The 14,774-nt window shown below is 34.4% G+C and overlaps 5 protein-coding genes across 5 annotated transcripts; 3 read left to right on the top strand and 2 right to left on the bottom strand.

Moving 5' to 3' along the window:
- Nucleotides 1-1,965, top strand: LOC104782135 (peroxidase 21). The gene is made up of 5 exons (XM_010511085.1): nt 1-149; nt 278-426; nt 521-709; nt 812-980; nt 1,411-1,965. Exons 1-5 carry the CDS (start codon nt 74-76, stop codon nt 1,809-1,811), a joined length of 984 nt encoding a protein of 327 aa, XP_010509387.1. The 5' UTR covers nt 1-73; the 3' UTR covers nt 1,812-1,965.
- On the top strand, nt 4,164-5,094 carry LOC104785803 (DNA-binding protein S1FA2-like). The gene is made up of 2 exons (XM_010511086.2): nt 4,164-4,334; nt 4,724-5,094. Exons 1-2 carry the CDS (start codon nt 4,308-4,310, stop codon nt 4,925-4,927), a joined length of 231 nt encoding a protein of 76 aa, XP_010509388.1. The 5' UTR covers nt 4,164-4,307; the 3' UTR covers nt 4,928-5,094.
- On the bottom strand, nt 5,233-6,884 carry LOC104785804 (cell number regulator 8). Its single transcript, XM_010511087.2, has 3 exons — nt 6,441-6,884; nt 6,032-6,234; nt 5,233-5,714 (listed from the first exon to the last, which is right to left on the bottom strand). Exons 1-3 carry the CDS (start codon nt 6,733-6,735, stop codon nt 5,478-5,480), a joined length of 735 nt encoding a protein of 244 aa, XP_010509389.1. The 5' UTR covers nt 6,736-6,884; the 3' UTR covers nt 5,233-5,477.
- Nucleotides 7,091-8,540, bottom strand: LOC104785805. Its single transcript, XM_010511089.2, has one exon. It carries the CDS (start codon nt 8,270-8,272, stop codon nt 7,343-7,345), a length of 930 nt encoding a protein of 309 aa, XP_010509391.1. The 5' UTR covers nt 8,273-8,540; the 3' UTR covers nt 7,091-7,342.
- Nucleotides 10,946-12,861, top strand: LOC104785806 (probable beta-1,4-xylosyltransferase IRX9). Its single transcript, XM_010511090.2, has 3 exons — nt 10,946-11,643; nt 11,724-11,952; nt 12,408-12,861. Exons 1-3 carry the CDS (start codon nt 10,946-10,948, stop codon nt 12,537-12,539), a joined length of 1,059 nt encoding a protein of 352 aa, XP_010509392.1. The 3' UTR covers nt 12,540-12,861.

The following is a 14,774-nucleotide window of genomic DNA, read 5'->3' on the forward strand; positions in this document are numbered from 1 at the left end:
ATTGGAACACATAGAGACACACACCAATAATTAACTAGTAGAAAAAAGAGTAAGAGAGAATAGAAAGAGAGCAATGGCCAGTGCAAAGCCCTTCTGCCTCCTCGGCTTCTTTTGTCTGTTATTACAGTTATTCTCCTTCTTCCATATCGGTAAATACATTCTTCCCTCATCTAATCACGTTATGCCACCGTTAAAAATTGATCAACATTTATTTTTTATTTTTAGTGATCGCTAGTAAACGCACATATAACATATATAATAATAATAAAACATGTAGGAAATGGGGAGTTGGAGATGAACTATTACAGAGAGAGTTGTCCAAAAGCGGAAGAGATAATAAGACAACAAGTCGAGACGCTTTACTACAAACACGGCAACACAGCCGTATCTTGGCTCCGTAATCTCTTCCATGACTGTGTCGTCAAGGTTAATTAATCAACTCTTTTAGTTTTACATATTCACCATAAGTAATACGAATACATATATTAATGTTCGTGTGTTTTTTTATTTTATTTCGTAGTCGTGTGATGCGTCGCTGCTGCTGGAGACAGCGAGAGGTGTGGAGTCTGAGCAGAAATCGACGAGGAGTTTCGGTATGAGAAACTTTAAGTACGTTAAGATTATCAAAGACGCCGTCGAGAAAGAGTGTCCTTCCACAGTCTCTTGCGCTGACATCGTCGCTCTCTCTGCTAGAGACGGTATTGTCATGGTGCGTTTTAGGCAAATTTTTACATGCATTTTACATTTAATTCTAATAATAAAGCTGGCATATAGTAATTTTTTGTTAATTATTTTCTGGTGATATTAATAGTTGAAAGGGCCAAAGATAGAGATGATTAAGACAGGAAGGAGAGACAGCAGAGGAAGCTACTTGGGAGATGTTGAGACTCTTATCCCTAACCACAATGACTCTCTCTCCTCTGTTCTCTCCACCTTTGACTCCATTGGTATCGATGTTGAAGCCACCGTCGCTCTCTTAGGTATCCTTTTAACGACATATTTCACTATATTTGAACACTTAACTAGGATGGCATTTCCACGGTTTAGTTCAAACGAAAATTTTGAAAAGAGAAGAGTTTAGTTCGATCTAAAAATATATATATTTGATTATTAATCTTTTGGTTGTTTGAGATTAATCACAATTAATCTTTTTCTTATTAATTATAAATTTAGAAAAGTATACAATAATCTTTAATCTGGAAAGTGACTTTAATAGTTAAATTTTGCAAGTTTCCGATCATTGTAAAGAAAATTTATTTTGTTATATAAATTTGGTATTGATTCGGTGTTTGAGATAATGTCTAACGATAGAGACGGAAGTAAAAAGATATATCATAGAATTTTTCTTAGAAATATGAATTCTTAGATAAAATGATATTGTTATTGATCAGTCAATTTATGTTACCGTAGGTGCTCACTCAGTGGGTAGGGTCCATTGCGTTAATCTAGTGCACCGACTATACCCAACGATTGACCCGACTCTCGACCCAAGTTACGCTCTTTACTTGAAAAAACGTTGCCCAACTCCAACACCTGACCCGAACGCCGTCTTGTACTCCCGCAACGATCGTGAGACCCCTATGGTTGTGGACAACATGTATTACAAGAACATCATGGCCCATAAGGGGCTTCTTGTCATCGATGATGAGCTAGCCACCGATCCGAGGACTGCACCGTTTGTAGCCAAGATGGCTGCGGACAACGGTTACTTCCACGAGCAGTTCTCACGTGGCGTCAGGCTCTTGTCCGAGACCAACCCGCTTACCGGAGACCAAGGGGAGATCAGGAAGGATTGTCGTTATGTGAACTAGTATTGGTTATAAATGCATGTGAAAGACAATAATCATATGAATGTATGTATTTAAATGTTTTGGATTCAATAAGAAGAAGAAACACCAAAACCGTTGTGGATTGAGATATGTTTGTATCGTCTTAAGGTTCCGATGGTATTTTAATATTTTGTCATTTGTTGGTGTATTCCGTGAGTGATTTTGCAACTACCGATTCGGACTTATTCGAATTTTAGTTCTAAGTTATATAAATAGTAGTACCAACCCATATGTAAATTAATTAAGCAGAACGGTTAGATTTTAAATTCTCTAAAACCAGACATTTGAAATCATCCAAACCTATCTTAATACATATATTTAAAATTTCGAACTTTTTTTTGTTATCTACAGTGTCGAGCTATTTGAAGTTTATACCTATCAACAATAACAAGATATATATCAATTTCGGGGAATTTAATTAGCTAGTGTCATCAACTTGCTGGCTCCAAGCCAAATCATGATCGTGTTTGTTTAGTTGTGAGATGCCAAACGAGTTGGGTACTTCTCCATGTGTCTCCGTTGAATCTTTTTACAATCATTTTCATTATGATAAGAGCTTTGAAAAATTTGTTTCTTTTTAATTATCGACGAATTATTTGGTCAGTCTCATTTGGGGTCTAATTAATAGACCTAATTTTTGTATAAGAAAATGGAAAATATTAACAGATAAGATAATATATCAAGATATAGATCTTGATCTCTATTGTTCTTTCACAAAAAAAAATTATAAACTCATCTACATTCAATACCAATTTATTGAAGTCAAATCACATGCGAATTAAATTCATGGAGTCAAACTATCACTAGTTTAATCAAATTATTATTACAAATGATCTAACTATAAGAAATTTTAGGTTAGGAGTATTTTGAAGCAACCAAACAAGTATATATATATATATATATATATATATATATATATATATATATATATATATATCCGGTCCGAATCACATGGAATGAACATATCTTACACACTATAAGCCGAGAGAATTTTGTTTCTTACAATTCCTATTTTTGTTTTTGTTAATTATTTGTTTTTCAATATTGATTTAATATCTGATGTTCTAAAAATATGATTGTCAATTTTAGTTGTTACTATTTAACAGTGTTCTTTGAAAATACAAATAAATCAATTACTTTAAAAATTATTGCCAAGGTTTATTTAATCTAGTATGTGATTTATTTAAAGTACAACTAAATCTACTAATCTACAAATAAAAAGATATTATTTAATCTAGTCTGTGATTTATTTAAAGTACAACTAAATCTACTAATCTACAAATAAAAAGAAATTATGTAAACAATTGAATTTAAGGAATAATTTCAGCTAAATAACAAAAATAGCTAAATAAATAATAAAACCATGGCCATGACAACTTAGGTTTGTGAAATTAAACGTAAACTTAATCAAGTACTTATTTACCAAATTTAGATTTAAAAAGAATAATCAAAATCAAATGCAAATGGTATCAAATTATATGGTGATTATTGGTTTAGTTAAGGAACAATATAGTTACAATAGTTTGAATAATGCCAAGTATTAGGAGCAGTTGATTACACAAAACCATGAATAATGCATAGTGCATTGCAACTTGCGTTCTCAACGTATCTATATAAGGAAAGATGTAAAAACCAATTAACCGCTAAAATTGGTGATTTTAGGATTTGTAATCTACCTGGTACACAAGATAGGTTAAACTTTGTACATAAAAGATGATTATAAGATAGCTTGTTGGAGAGCTCCTAAGTAGTTTAAGAGATAAACCAAAGGAAAAATAACTGACATGTTCAACTTTGGATCGTTCCTCTGTTTCATTCTTACTGGTAAAAATCACTAGAAAAATAATTAATCGATAAGCTTTCATAAATTTTTAAAAAATTTACTAATACAGATCATTTTCTGTTGAATCTTGCTCCAAAGAACAAATTAAGCATTCACTACATAATTTTTTTCGTAAAAATTATTTGAAAGTTTTTAATCTGTATACAGTTTGACTGATTTAACCATATAAAATATAATAGAGAATATACTACATTTGTTAAACAAGAATTCTTTTTTTATGGACAGATCATACACGGTTTTATAAAAGGATTCCACCTTAAAAACAAGTCCTCCTTTGTTGAATTGATATGGTTTTGTATAATATTTGTAATAAGAATTCAAACTTCGTACTTTTTATTAATAACTCTTTTGAATTGACTGTTTTTTAGTAATTTTTTTTGTCGGTTAGCTATATCCATTACAATTGTGGCCTGATTGTTATTTATTGGGCCTCTCTATTTACTTTACTTGGATGCAAATGAATTAATACTATATTTTATTATATTTGTCTGTTTCTGTGTACATGTTTTTTTTTTTTGTTTTTTTTTTGTCTTATGTCTGAATCTCTTCTTGTCGGAAACACAGATCTCAGTTTCTTATAGAATCTCCGACTCGTTTCTTTGCCACATCGGGTCTCGTAGATTCGGATCGTAGGTATGAGTAGTCAAGGTTCCGCCGGAAAGGTACGTCTCCATTTTTTTTTTTTTTTGTAATTTCAGTGAAATCGAGCTGTGTGTGTGTTTATGATCCATAATTGGTTTAGATCTAATTTATATTGATTATCTGAATTTCGCTGTTAGCTTGTTGTATTGTCTTGATCATGTTGATCCTTGTTTATTTTGAAACATGATCTGGAATTCTACAGAGAATTTCAATTGTGTACTACTCATGGATTAGTGTCAAAAGTGTTAAGCTTTCACAATGCCCAAATTCTCCGTGATAGATTTCACAACTTGTACATGATTATGCTAATGTGTATCAAAAAATCAAAAGCTTTTGCCCTTGGAATTACTAATAGTGTTTGTTTCGTTTGCATGCTACCATAAATCTCACTTTTGGTATGTATTGACAGGCGGCTGTTGAAGCCAAAGGGTTGAATCCGGGATTGATAGTGTTGCTTGTTGTTGGAGGTTTGCTTGTGACATTGCTGATAGCCAATTACGTGATGTACATGTATGCTCAGAAGAATCTACCCCCAAAGAAGAAGAAGCCCGTCTCCAAAAAGAAGCTCAAGCGCGAGAAGCTCAAGCAGGGAGTTCCCGTGCCCGGTGAATAGATTTCCAACTTCTTACTTCTTCGACTGTGTCAGTACCAGATTACTTTTCTTTTTTTGTATTGAAAAAAAATGTCAATGAAACTTTTATATGGGACCGTACAAACGACCTCTGTTTTGCTTTCGTTAGACTTCAAGATTTAAATCTCAGCTTTTTTTTTGGTTTGCCCTTCACAAATTTGGTAGAAGTTGTCATTAGAGTCTCTCATGATCACTTTAACATTATTTGTCCATATATTGTTGGCTTTGTTGATCCAATTGCTTACGTCAAACCAATCCAGTTTTCGTTATTTATAGGTTCTGCGAACTGTGAAACAATTGAACATTTCAGACCATATCAAAACAAGTTCGTAACAATAAAGATATACATACGTTCGTTTTCAAGAGAAAAGATAAGACACACGACAGGTTACATCCAGATTAGGTTTTATTCAACAACAAAAAAGTAAGCAAAAGAGACATCATGGTTCGTGTTCCACACAAGACACTTGTTTCACCAACGTGTACACAACAATACAAGTGCTACTTAGACCACTCGACTCGAAAGCAAGCTTCATTTACGAGCCATGGTTTGCTCTCTTGGTGGCATCACAACCACGGTGGACTGAGCATTGAAACCTGGGTGAAGAACCTTCCTGCGTAGCTCACGTCCTTCTTGGCAAAGGGCACATGTATGGCAAAGGACATGCGTCACAAAGTCACAAGTCGTCTCCAAGTGTTCCCTTTGCATCTCATCCTCTATGCAGCTACCGCAGCAGCCACACGACCTGTTCATTGCCTCAAAACTTCCCTGTTTTTACCCAAACCAAAATGAAAGATAAGGTCAGAAGATGATGGAATTTGCCCTTACAAAGTGGCAAAATATAGAACGAAAACGGCAATAAGGTTGTGAAACGAGACTATTGTAAAATGGAGATCTACGAGACCAAGCCAGCCCTTCTATGGGTGCTAAATACTAGGGAATTGGTGGAAGTGGCAAACTACAATCTCTTGGGGCTATGTCCCCCACTCATCATCATGAGATAAAGACAGAGAGGTGATCAATTTCATCTTTAATTATCCCAAGTTCACTTGTCTATTTCAAATGAAGGAAACATAAACCATTACCTCAAGGTTAAACTTTCGGCGAATAGCAGAACGGCTAGAATAAGAGAACCATGGAGCAAGACAGTTCCAACCAAACAAAGAATTACCAACAAAGTACAATCCCAAATAAGTCAAGCAGTGGTTTGAAAATGTTCCCGGAGCAGAACCAAGCCTCTCTGCATTAGTTCCATACAACACACATGGAGCCACACTTCCAAGAAGACCTACAAAAACCAATAACCTCATTACTAAAAAGTTCCATCAAACACATAACAAACCCCAATTAAATATCTCATCTTTACCCATTTATCTCTTAACTCAATCAGATCTAAAGATTAAATTTTTCAATCAGAAATCAATTCAATCTAAACCAAATTAACATACCCATTACCCCAAAATTTCAAAAACCAAATCATTCAAAATTACTCACAAACTTCGAGATCGCTGCTGCAAAACTCATCATTACGACCAAGACAGGTGAAAAGACCAGAATTCCACTGGTTTCTCCTAATAGGCTCGCCAATCACGCTACCATGACTCACAGGCAACCCATCCGCCGTCCAACCGTATTCCTCCGTCGCCGCAGGAGGAGGCACAACAACCGACGCCGCCTTAACCTTAACATCATCATCCCCTTTCGAGCAGATCTTGCTGTCGTTCTCGTTCCCTTGCAAGAGAGGACTCGATTCCTCTCTTTGAGCTTCACGGTTATCTTCTCCCGCCATATTGTGATAAGAAATTATTTAACGCAAAGGTCAAATTCTGGAACAAAAACGATCTCTTTTGATTGATCTTAAGGAGGAAGCAAAAAAGGTTCGAGACGAAAGAAGAAAGAGAGAGACTTTAACCAATTTAATGAGCGTCTCGTACGCGTTTAGATAATTAACTAATAGAGATAGTCAAAAAGACACCTTCATCCCCATTTCCTTAAAATAATTATTTTACTTCATTAATATCTGGGCCTCATAAAGGCCCATAAATATTTATTCTTGTAAAGCCCATTACTCATCAATTTATGAGTAGACTTTTTTTGTTTTTTTAATGAATCTCGGAAAAATATCTGTCTGAAGAGATCTAGGATTCTATAAACACGAATCTATTATTAAGTGTACGAACGAAACTGGTTCCCTTTGTTTAATTATTACAATTGAAAAATATTATTACATGGTCAGGGAACCATAAAGATTCTCTAGGGTGAATAAAACTTTTAAAGCTCTATATCAATTTCAGTGAAACTTCCCAAAGTAAATCCAACAATACTGTAGTAATTTCATTACTGTATAAAATTTCTCGTAAAAATACAAAGAAATAAATATAATAATAGTAAACCGATTACGTAAATCCAAACCTTCGGTTCTGTCGATAACTCATCTCGGGAACGAGTTTCTCTCCGATTCTAGCTGGCTCCGAGTTACTGCGCGTGAGGATCACACAGTGTATTCGTTTTGGTAGTTCATCACTCGCAGCTGATTCTCTTCTTGAACCATCCAATCTCTCATCTGTTGTTGTTTCTGTAACGCTCGTAGTCGTTGAGTCTCCTGATGAAACCAATACTAATACATTTCCCGGCGATGCGTGTCGTCTGAAAGGGTCTTCTTTTACTTCACTGCTCTGTTCTTCTTGATCTTCAAAGAAGCTAGTTTTATTAGCCAATGAAGGAGATCTATATGGTGCAGATCTGCATCGAGTTAGTAAAAATGCGTTTCTTGGTGGTGTAGCTGTTAAAGATTTGCATGAACTTGCTTCTTCTTCTTCGTTTTCTTTTGTACGAGTCTCCTCTGTTTCTTCTGGCTCCACCGTGGAGCGGCCAAAGATAGGTTCACTTCGCGACGAACTTGATCTCTTTTCTGATTTTCTCGAGAAACTTACATTAGAAAACGATTTCCATTTGCGCCACACGGGACTAAAGCAAGTAGGTTTGATTATTCCGGTGAAAGGATGACAAGAAAAAGCGTTCTTGACCCACCCGCACCGACGGCTTTGACCTGTTGCACTGCCTCCGACGACGACCCGATTAGTTCCGGGTTTGGTTTTCTTTGACCGGTTTATCCTAACTTGACCCATGCAAGTGACTTTAGGTGAAGTCGGTTCTTGTGTCTCAGTCGTCGCCGCCGCGTTCTTCCGCCGGAAAAAGATTGGTCTTCTTGAACGAGAACGGCTTCTGCTTCTGCTTCTGCTTTTGGTCCGCAAGAACCGCATCAGTAGAGGCGGGTTTTCGGTTCGACCCGGACTTGAAACGGGTCTTGATGAAGAAAACCTCATCTTTTTTTTCAGTAGTGAAGATTTTTGAAGCTCTCACTCTTATTTTGGTGATTCTGGTCCCTCTCCCTATATGATTCAGATCGAAGACTGTGTTTTTATTATTATTTTATGTTTTGTTAATTGTTCACACGTTGGGTTCAGAAAATTTGACGGCTGAGATCTTTTCTATAAGAGGAAATCGGCGGTTCTGCTTGGCTGAATCCTTTTTTACAAAGAAGTTTTATATTTGTACTTTTTGTCTCTTGCTGGATTCTCTTTTCGGGACATCTTGCTTTTTATGTTTGAAGCTATATAGTTAATAGATCTAGAACTTTTAAGTATAATAAAGAGAACTTGAGTCAAAAGAAGAAAAAGTAATAAAGAGTGCTAATAGTACTACAGTGGTATATTCCATAATGAATCTATCAAATACATGGTGATTTTATAGACTGATAGACTGATAAACAAATATGCCAAGAAATGATTGTCAAAAAAAAAAAAAACAAATATGCCAAGAAACTTGAGATTTGTATGTATATTTTTTTTCTAAACTACTATATCAGCTTAACTTGCTTCAGTCTGACGTTTAAACAAATCTACCCATCACTTGGACGCCCAAAAGGTATGTGGACTAGCAAATGAAAATATCAGTTTAAAAATCTAAATTGCTTCCACTAAAATCTGAGCTTCACCTTCGTATGTGATACGGCAATAACTTTGGCACCAACTAATTTGCATATACATATATCACATGTTGTTATCTCTTTATCAGTTCTTTTCATTTGGAAAAACAACAAATTCTTCGCTATAAATGTTTTTGGTCTCTAACTAGCTAGTGCTTCTCTAATTGTCAAGTATCTTGGCATTGTGCTAATTACTTTAAAACTAAAAGACTACCAAGCTTAAATCTCCTTATGGATGTCTTTGCTCTGTCTGCTTACAACTTGTTTACTCAGTTATCTATAACATGTAAATTTTTTGGTTGTTTTCTTTTTCCATTTTTTAGTTATTGTTTCATTACATTGGAAAGCTGTGTAATGTCTTTATATGGTATGGATCTTAGGAGCGAGGCAAGATCCATGTTCTTTGATCTTATAATCATATGATATGTTAGATACACCTTAAGAGATTCCTAGGGTATTGCTAATTGTCAAATAATATTTCGTTTGAAATGAACAATAAGCATCATCATCTCAATGAAATTTAAAACATGATAAGAACTAAGAAGTCCTTTATTTCTCTTTGAGTTTAAGCTTTTGTTGAAGTGAAGCCATAAACTCTCCCGAACCCAGGCTTTTGCTAGCAATACTATCATAATGAATATAAAATATAAATAACATGCGCTAATACATTTACAAGTGATTTAAAATTGGAAACCATCACCTTTTAACAATGCAGTAGTGGATAGATTACATGTTTGATAGTATACACAAAAATCAAACAATTAAATTAAACTGCATATAAGAAAAGCATATGGCTCTAGGTTAAAACTTATAAGTGAAGCGACTATATGAGATATTTGAAATACAAATGGACTTTCAAACTGAGTTAGAGACCTTGCTCATCAATCAAGAAAGCCAATATATATATGCCCATGAACATGAATCATATAGAATACAGCAATGTGATCCATTGCCAGGTTTTAAACCAAAGTAGGTTGAAAACTTCAGTTTCAAAGCTTTTAACAAGTTTCTATATATCCACAGAAATCTTTGTAAGTTAAAGAATTTGTTCTCGATTTAAGATCTTTTGACAAAACCTCCTTTTCGTTAGGAGAGTGTACTAAATTCCATATGTTTATTCAGAATGGGGTCTCCATAAATTTATTCAGAGCTTCTGTCTACATTTAATTAGTAGAATTAATAGGTCATTAATTTATCTATAGTTCTATTCTACGTCTAACAAAGACTAGCTAACATCAATTTTTATCTTTACTTTTAGGACCAAAAATGTTACTAAGTTGTATGACCTTGCATAGTTTCTTAATTTATTTTTTCCCATCACTTTCTCGGTTTCACCATTCAAGACTATTGTCCCCGTTAGGTACTCTCAATCAAGGGTTAAGAAAATAGGTAGATCAGATAGTTTTAAAAAAAAAAAAATCATCGAGTAAAATAATATTTGCAAATCAATGAATCTACTACATGTAGAACAATGTGTTACCGAATAAAATGACGTGATATCATATATATAAAATAACATATCTTAATTGTGATAACTCGTACAAAACCGTTAACAATGTGAAACCTGATAAAAGATTAAAGTAAGTTACTTAGTTAATGAAATCATCAAAGGTTATATATAGTACTTATTATTAGCAATCTACTCTACTACTATATACATCCACCGCCAAAATGGCAAACAATCCATGGGATTAAGATTCATTAGTAAGCAACGATCGATTATTATAATATATATTTGATATTAGCAATGATTTTGATTAATTTCTGAAATATGTTTCAGTTAATGTGTTCCAATCCCAACAACTGGTTGTTGCAAAAGACAACCAAAACAAGCAATCATCAAACATCAAAATACTCTTACCGTAGCTCACCGGTTTCAATCACACACCAAAACTACACAATTCTCATAAAAGTTCTTAATTATATATCACTAACTTGACATATTGTTTTCCCCAAAAACAAGAAAGGAACTCATTCAAGAAACCATCTTCCTTTAAACAAAATTTTTATTATGGGATCTCTAGAGAGATCAAAGAAGAAAGCTCAAGTATGGAAGAAAGCTGTGATCCATTTCTCTCTTTGTTTTGTGATGGGTTTCTTCACTGGCTTTGCTCCTGCCGGTAAGGCCTCATTTTTCTCTAATTCCGAAACCACACCCTATACTTCTACAAAATCTCAGAATCCACCCCAACCTTTTGAAAACTCTACCTACACACGCCATTCCCTCCTCAATACAACCTTGATCAATTCCCAAGTCCAAGCCCCGGCTCCTGCAGAATCGCGAGAAGCCGAAGCAGAAACCAGATCTCTCTCCGAGACTACAAAAGATGAGAGCCAAGTTAAAGTGACACCAAGAGGACTAGTGATTGTTGTAACTCCGATAATGACAAAAGAACGCTACAAAAACGTTCTTCTTAGGAGAATGGCCAACACCTTGAGACTAGTCCCACCTCCGTTATTGTGGATAGTTGTGGAGAAACACTCGGACTCCGACGAAAAATCTTCCTCTACAATGTTAAGAAAGACTGGTATCATGTATAGACGTATAGTCTTTAAAGAGAATTTCACTAGCATGGAATCAGAGCTTGATCATCAGAGGAATCTAGCTTTGAGACACATCGAGCATCACAAATTAAGCGGGATAGTTCATTTCGCGGGACTAAACAACATATATGATCTTGACTTTTTCGACAAGATAAGAGAGATTGAGTACGTAAAAACTAAACGACATTTTCTTTAACCATTAAATTATAAAGAGATTTTTTTAAAAATGTTTTCTTGTTTTGTAGGGTATTCGGTACTTGGCCAATGGCGTTACTATCGGCTAATAGGAAACGAGTTGTAGTAGAAGGGCCAGTTTGTGAATCTTCACAAGTATTGGGGTGGCATTTGAGGAAAATTAATAACGAGACGGAGACAAAGCCTCCGATTCATATATCAAGCTTTGCTTTCAATAGTTCCATACTTTGGGACCCTGAGAGATGGGGTCGTCCTTCTTCTGTTGAAGGCACCAAACAGGTAATTTGAGCTTCAACCCCAAGTTTAATATCTATTCAAACTTTTTGCTTGTGATGAATGTGTAAAAACTGAGGTTGAAGATAGACGTAAATGTGGAAGTGGAATGGGTTGGTAAGTGTTGTTCGGTCTTAAAGTATTCTATAACCAATTGATTCGGTTAATCATTGAAATAGGCTTATTAAACACATTACACATAGCATTTGTCTTTAGCAGAAACATCCCATGTCCATTTAACAGAAGGGTTGTTACGTCTTTCTGTCTTCCATCCACAGTGAATAGCTACTAAAACCTACGAAGTACAAGCTACCCCTTATTTGTGATCGTTACCGAGAAAGTTTTGTCTATAAAGACATAGCATTTCATAGCCTGTATATAAACATTGTATTTCACATTTATTTTCATTTGAAGTAACATTTTTTATACTGTATATTGTGTTTTTTTTATATTTTGCATAGGATTCGATAAAATATGTGAAGCAAGTAGTTTTGGAGGACGATACAAAGTTGAAAGGGCTTCCGGCACAAGACTGTTCCAAGATTATGCTTTGGCGTCTCAATTTTCCCACAAGAACACGTTTAAGCACCTGATTTGCTTTATTTTTTGTTCTCTAATCCAAATTAGACCTTTTCCTTTTCTTTTTCGGATTTATACATCACAGAAAAAGAAACACTTATAGAGGGAACCACAAAAAAAATGGATTTGGATCTGTCATGAAACAGAGCTTGAAGAATTTTCGTCTGTCTATAGTAATAGTTAAAGCTAGAACTTACAAAGAATTGAGAACACAAAAGGAATTCAGAATCTACTACACAATGGGAAGATAAGCAAATCCTAATTCATGTATTCCAAAGGCTCTTAAACGAAAAAAATTCAGAGACAAAATAATGTTAATAAGTTTGGTATACTTTCCTTAGCCAAATTTCTGAAACCGTGTGTTTGTTTAAATTGTTTTAGTTTGTTAGTCTGAACAATTGCTAATCACATGCAATTGATAAGGATAATCTTATATAATCATGAATATGAATCTTCCAAGCGAAGCAACAAGTACATTAGTCTAATCTTAATAAGACACATGCATGCACTAGTGTTTGGTCATGAAGATCCTGACGAGTTCATAGGGCGACCATTCGTGGATCGGTGTCCATATATTTTTCAAGTATTGGAGTGCTAAAATGATTTGGATGGGATCCTGATCCTAAAAGAACTCGAAGAACAACTTCTTATTATATGACCCCTTTTTTATGATTTTGTTGGATTTGTGTAAGTACTGTAAAAATTATTTTAGTAAGGTATCAATTTGGTATCCATTACATGTAACATAATCAGGTAACATTTTTACATCCACTATCAAAAAGTTTTAGTTACGAGTACTGAAACATATTTTCATGTATTCAATTTAAGGGTAATATATTTAGACAAGTCTTCTTTTTGATAACCGGATGATCCTACCAAAAAAAAAAAATTGAATTAGGGCATTGTAAGGTTAAGAAGTTTGTATATTTCATGCAGTGGTAACAAGATGGATGTTCAACAACTAAATTGAACACCATTTACCACTAGATCATCCATACATGATACATGTTCCTATATTTTAGTCTAGCCATGTTACGAAATTACATGTTTTCTAAAATATTGTTTGTGTTAAGACTTACGACTAACGCCAGACAGATCACAAAATAATAGTCGTTTATATTAACCAAGATACAAACACATTTTTCAAAACAGCCATCTAAAGTGTAGATTTTTAAATGCCAAAAGTACATTTAAATAAAATAAATTTATTATATGCAATTAACATAACTAGTATATATAGTTTTTGTAACTAAGTAGCATCTACTAGCCGATATAGTTTGAAACGACCTGTCAAGGTCAATAGCGTCAGATTAGCTTGTGCACATGGAATAATAGTCCCGATAAAACTCTTTGATTAAATGTAGTGCAAGGGACATGGACCGACCAAAATTTTGGGATATCAATGTCCATAAATCTAATTACATAATCCGACCATATAGTATATGTATTAAATAATAAATATGCAGGTTGCATTTAACTCCCGGTAACCTATTGCGGTGGCAACTGGGAATTCCTAGGATCCCCGAAAATAGAAAAACAATAATGGCCACACAAAGTCACAAACTCTATTATTAACTATGAGTATAATTCAAAAACAAAAGAACCAAAACATACTCGATGAACCTTTTAGGTATTTTTTTTTTTTACATCTAACCTCATTTTTTAGCTAATACTATATACATAGGAGTCCACTTTTTGTTTTTTCAACGGCAGTTATATGTGGTTGTTAGCTGGTCAGTGGTAGTATAGTCTATTTTGACTTAGTAGTTTGACATTAGGAGGTCGACTCAGCTTTTTCAATCGTGAGATAAAATGGTTTTCGAAGAGTGGACTTGAATTAGTAGTGACTTACTCGAATACTTCGGCATCATATATAGTTTCAATTGGTGCAGTTCTAAGGTTGATGTCAATAGCTGATCTTTACTGATGATACTTGTTTACCACCTAAAAAAGAGCTTTCAAAATCACCATTTCGAATACCATTACTCACCTAATCAAGTTTGTAGAATAATCTTTCACTTATTCGTGTGTGTTTGAGATGGTTTTCTACTTTTTTACTTTCTACCAATCCTGCGTGATGACTAGGTCTATATTATGCGTTACTTACTCTACTTTAATTCCAATAGTAAACTCAAAATGATGTCTCTGTCTAATAACAAAAAAAATCAGAGAAGATACATATAAGTATTTTCAGGAAACTCTAGCTATATAATATACATATATGATGAGAAAAAGCAATTCAAAGAAAC

Source organism: Camelina sativa, chromosome 5, assembly GCF_000633955.1.
Source record: "Camelina sativa cultivar DH55 chromosome 5, Cs, whole genome shotgun sequence".
Taxonomy (NCBI): domain Eukaryota; kingdom Viridiplantae; phylum Streptophyta; class Magnoliopsida; order Brassicales; family Brassicaceae; genus Camelina; species Camelina sativa.

Coding starts and splice junctions, on each gene's coding strand:
- LOC104782135 (XM_010511085.1), top strand. CDS start 74: ATGGCCAGTGCAAAGCCCTTCTGCCTCCTCGGCTTCTTTTGTCTGTTA. Junction 150..277: donor ATTCTCCTTCTTCCATATCG/GTAAATACATTC, acceptor TAAAACATGTAG/GAAATGGGGAGTTGGAGATG. Junction 710..811: donor CTAGAGACGGTATTGTCATG/GTGCGTTTTAGG, acceptor TGATATTAATAG/TTGAAAGGGCCAAAGATAGA.
- LOC104785806 (XM_010511090.2), top strand. CDS start 10,946: ATGGGATCTCTAGAGAGATCAAAGAAGAAAGCTCAAGTATGGAAGAAA. Junction 11,644..11,723: donor GACAAGATAAGAGAGATTGA/GTACGTAAAAAC, acceptor CTTGTTTTGTAG/GGTATTCGGTACTTGGCCAA. Junction 11,953..12,407: donor CTGTTGAAGGCACCAAACAG/GTAATTTGAGCT, acceptor TATTTTGCATAG/GATTCGATAAAATATGTGAA.
- LOC104785804 (XM_010511087.2), bottom strand. CDS start 6,735: ATGGCGGGAGAAGATAACCGTGAAGCTCAAAGAGAGGAATCGAGTCCT. Junction 6,235..6,440: donor CAGCAGCGATCTCGAAGTTT/GTGAGTAATTTT, acceptor TGGTTTTTGTAG/GTCTTCTTGGAAGTGTGGCT. Junction 5,715..6,031: donor GCCGAAAGTTTAACCTTGAG/GTAATGGTTTAT, acceptor GGGTAAAAACAG/GGAAGTTTTGAGGCAATGAA.
- LOC104785803 (XM_010511086.2), top strand. CDS start 4,308: ATGAGTAGTCAAGGTTCCGCCGGAAAG. Junction 4,335..4,723: donor GTCAAGGTTCCGCCGGAAAG/GTACGTCTCCAT, acceptor ATGTATTGACAG/GCGGCTGTTGAAGCCAAAGG.
- LOC104785805 (XM_010511089.2), bottom strand. CDS start 8,272: ATGAGGTTTTCTTCATCAAGACCCGTTTCAAGTCCGGGTCGAACCGAA.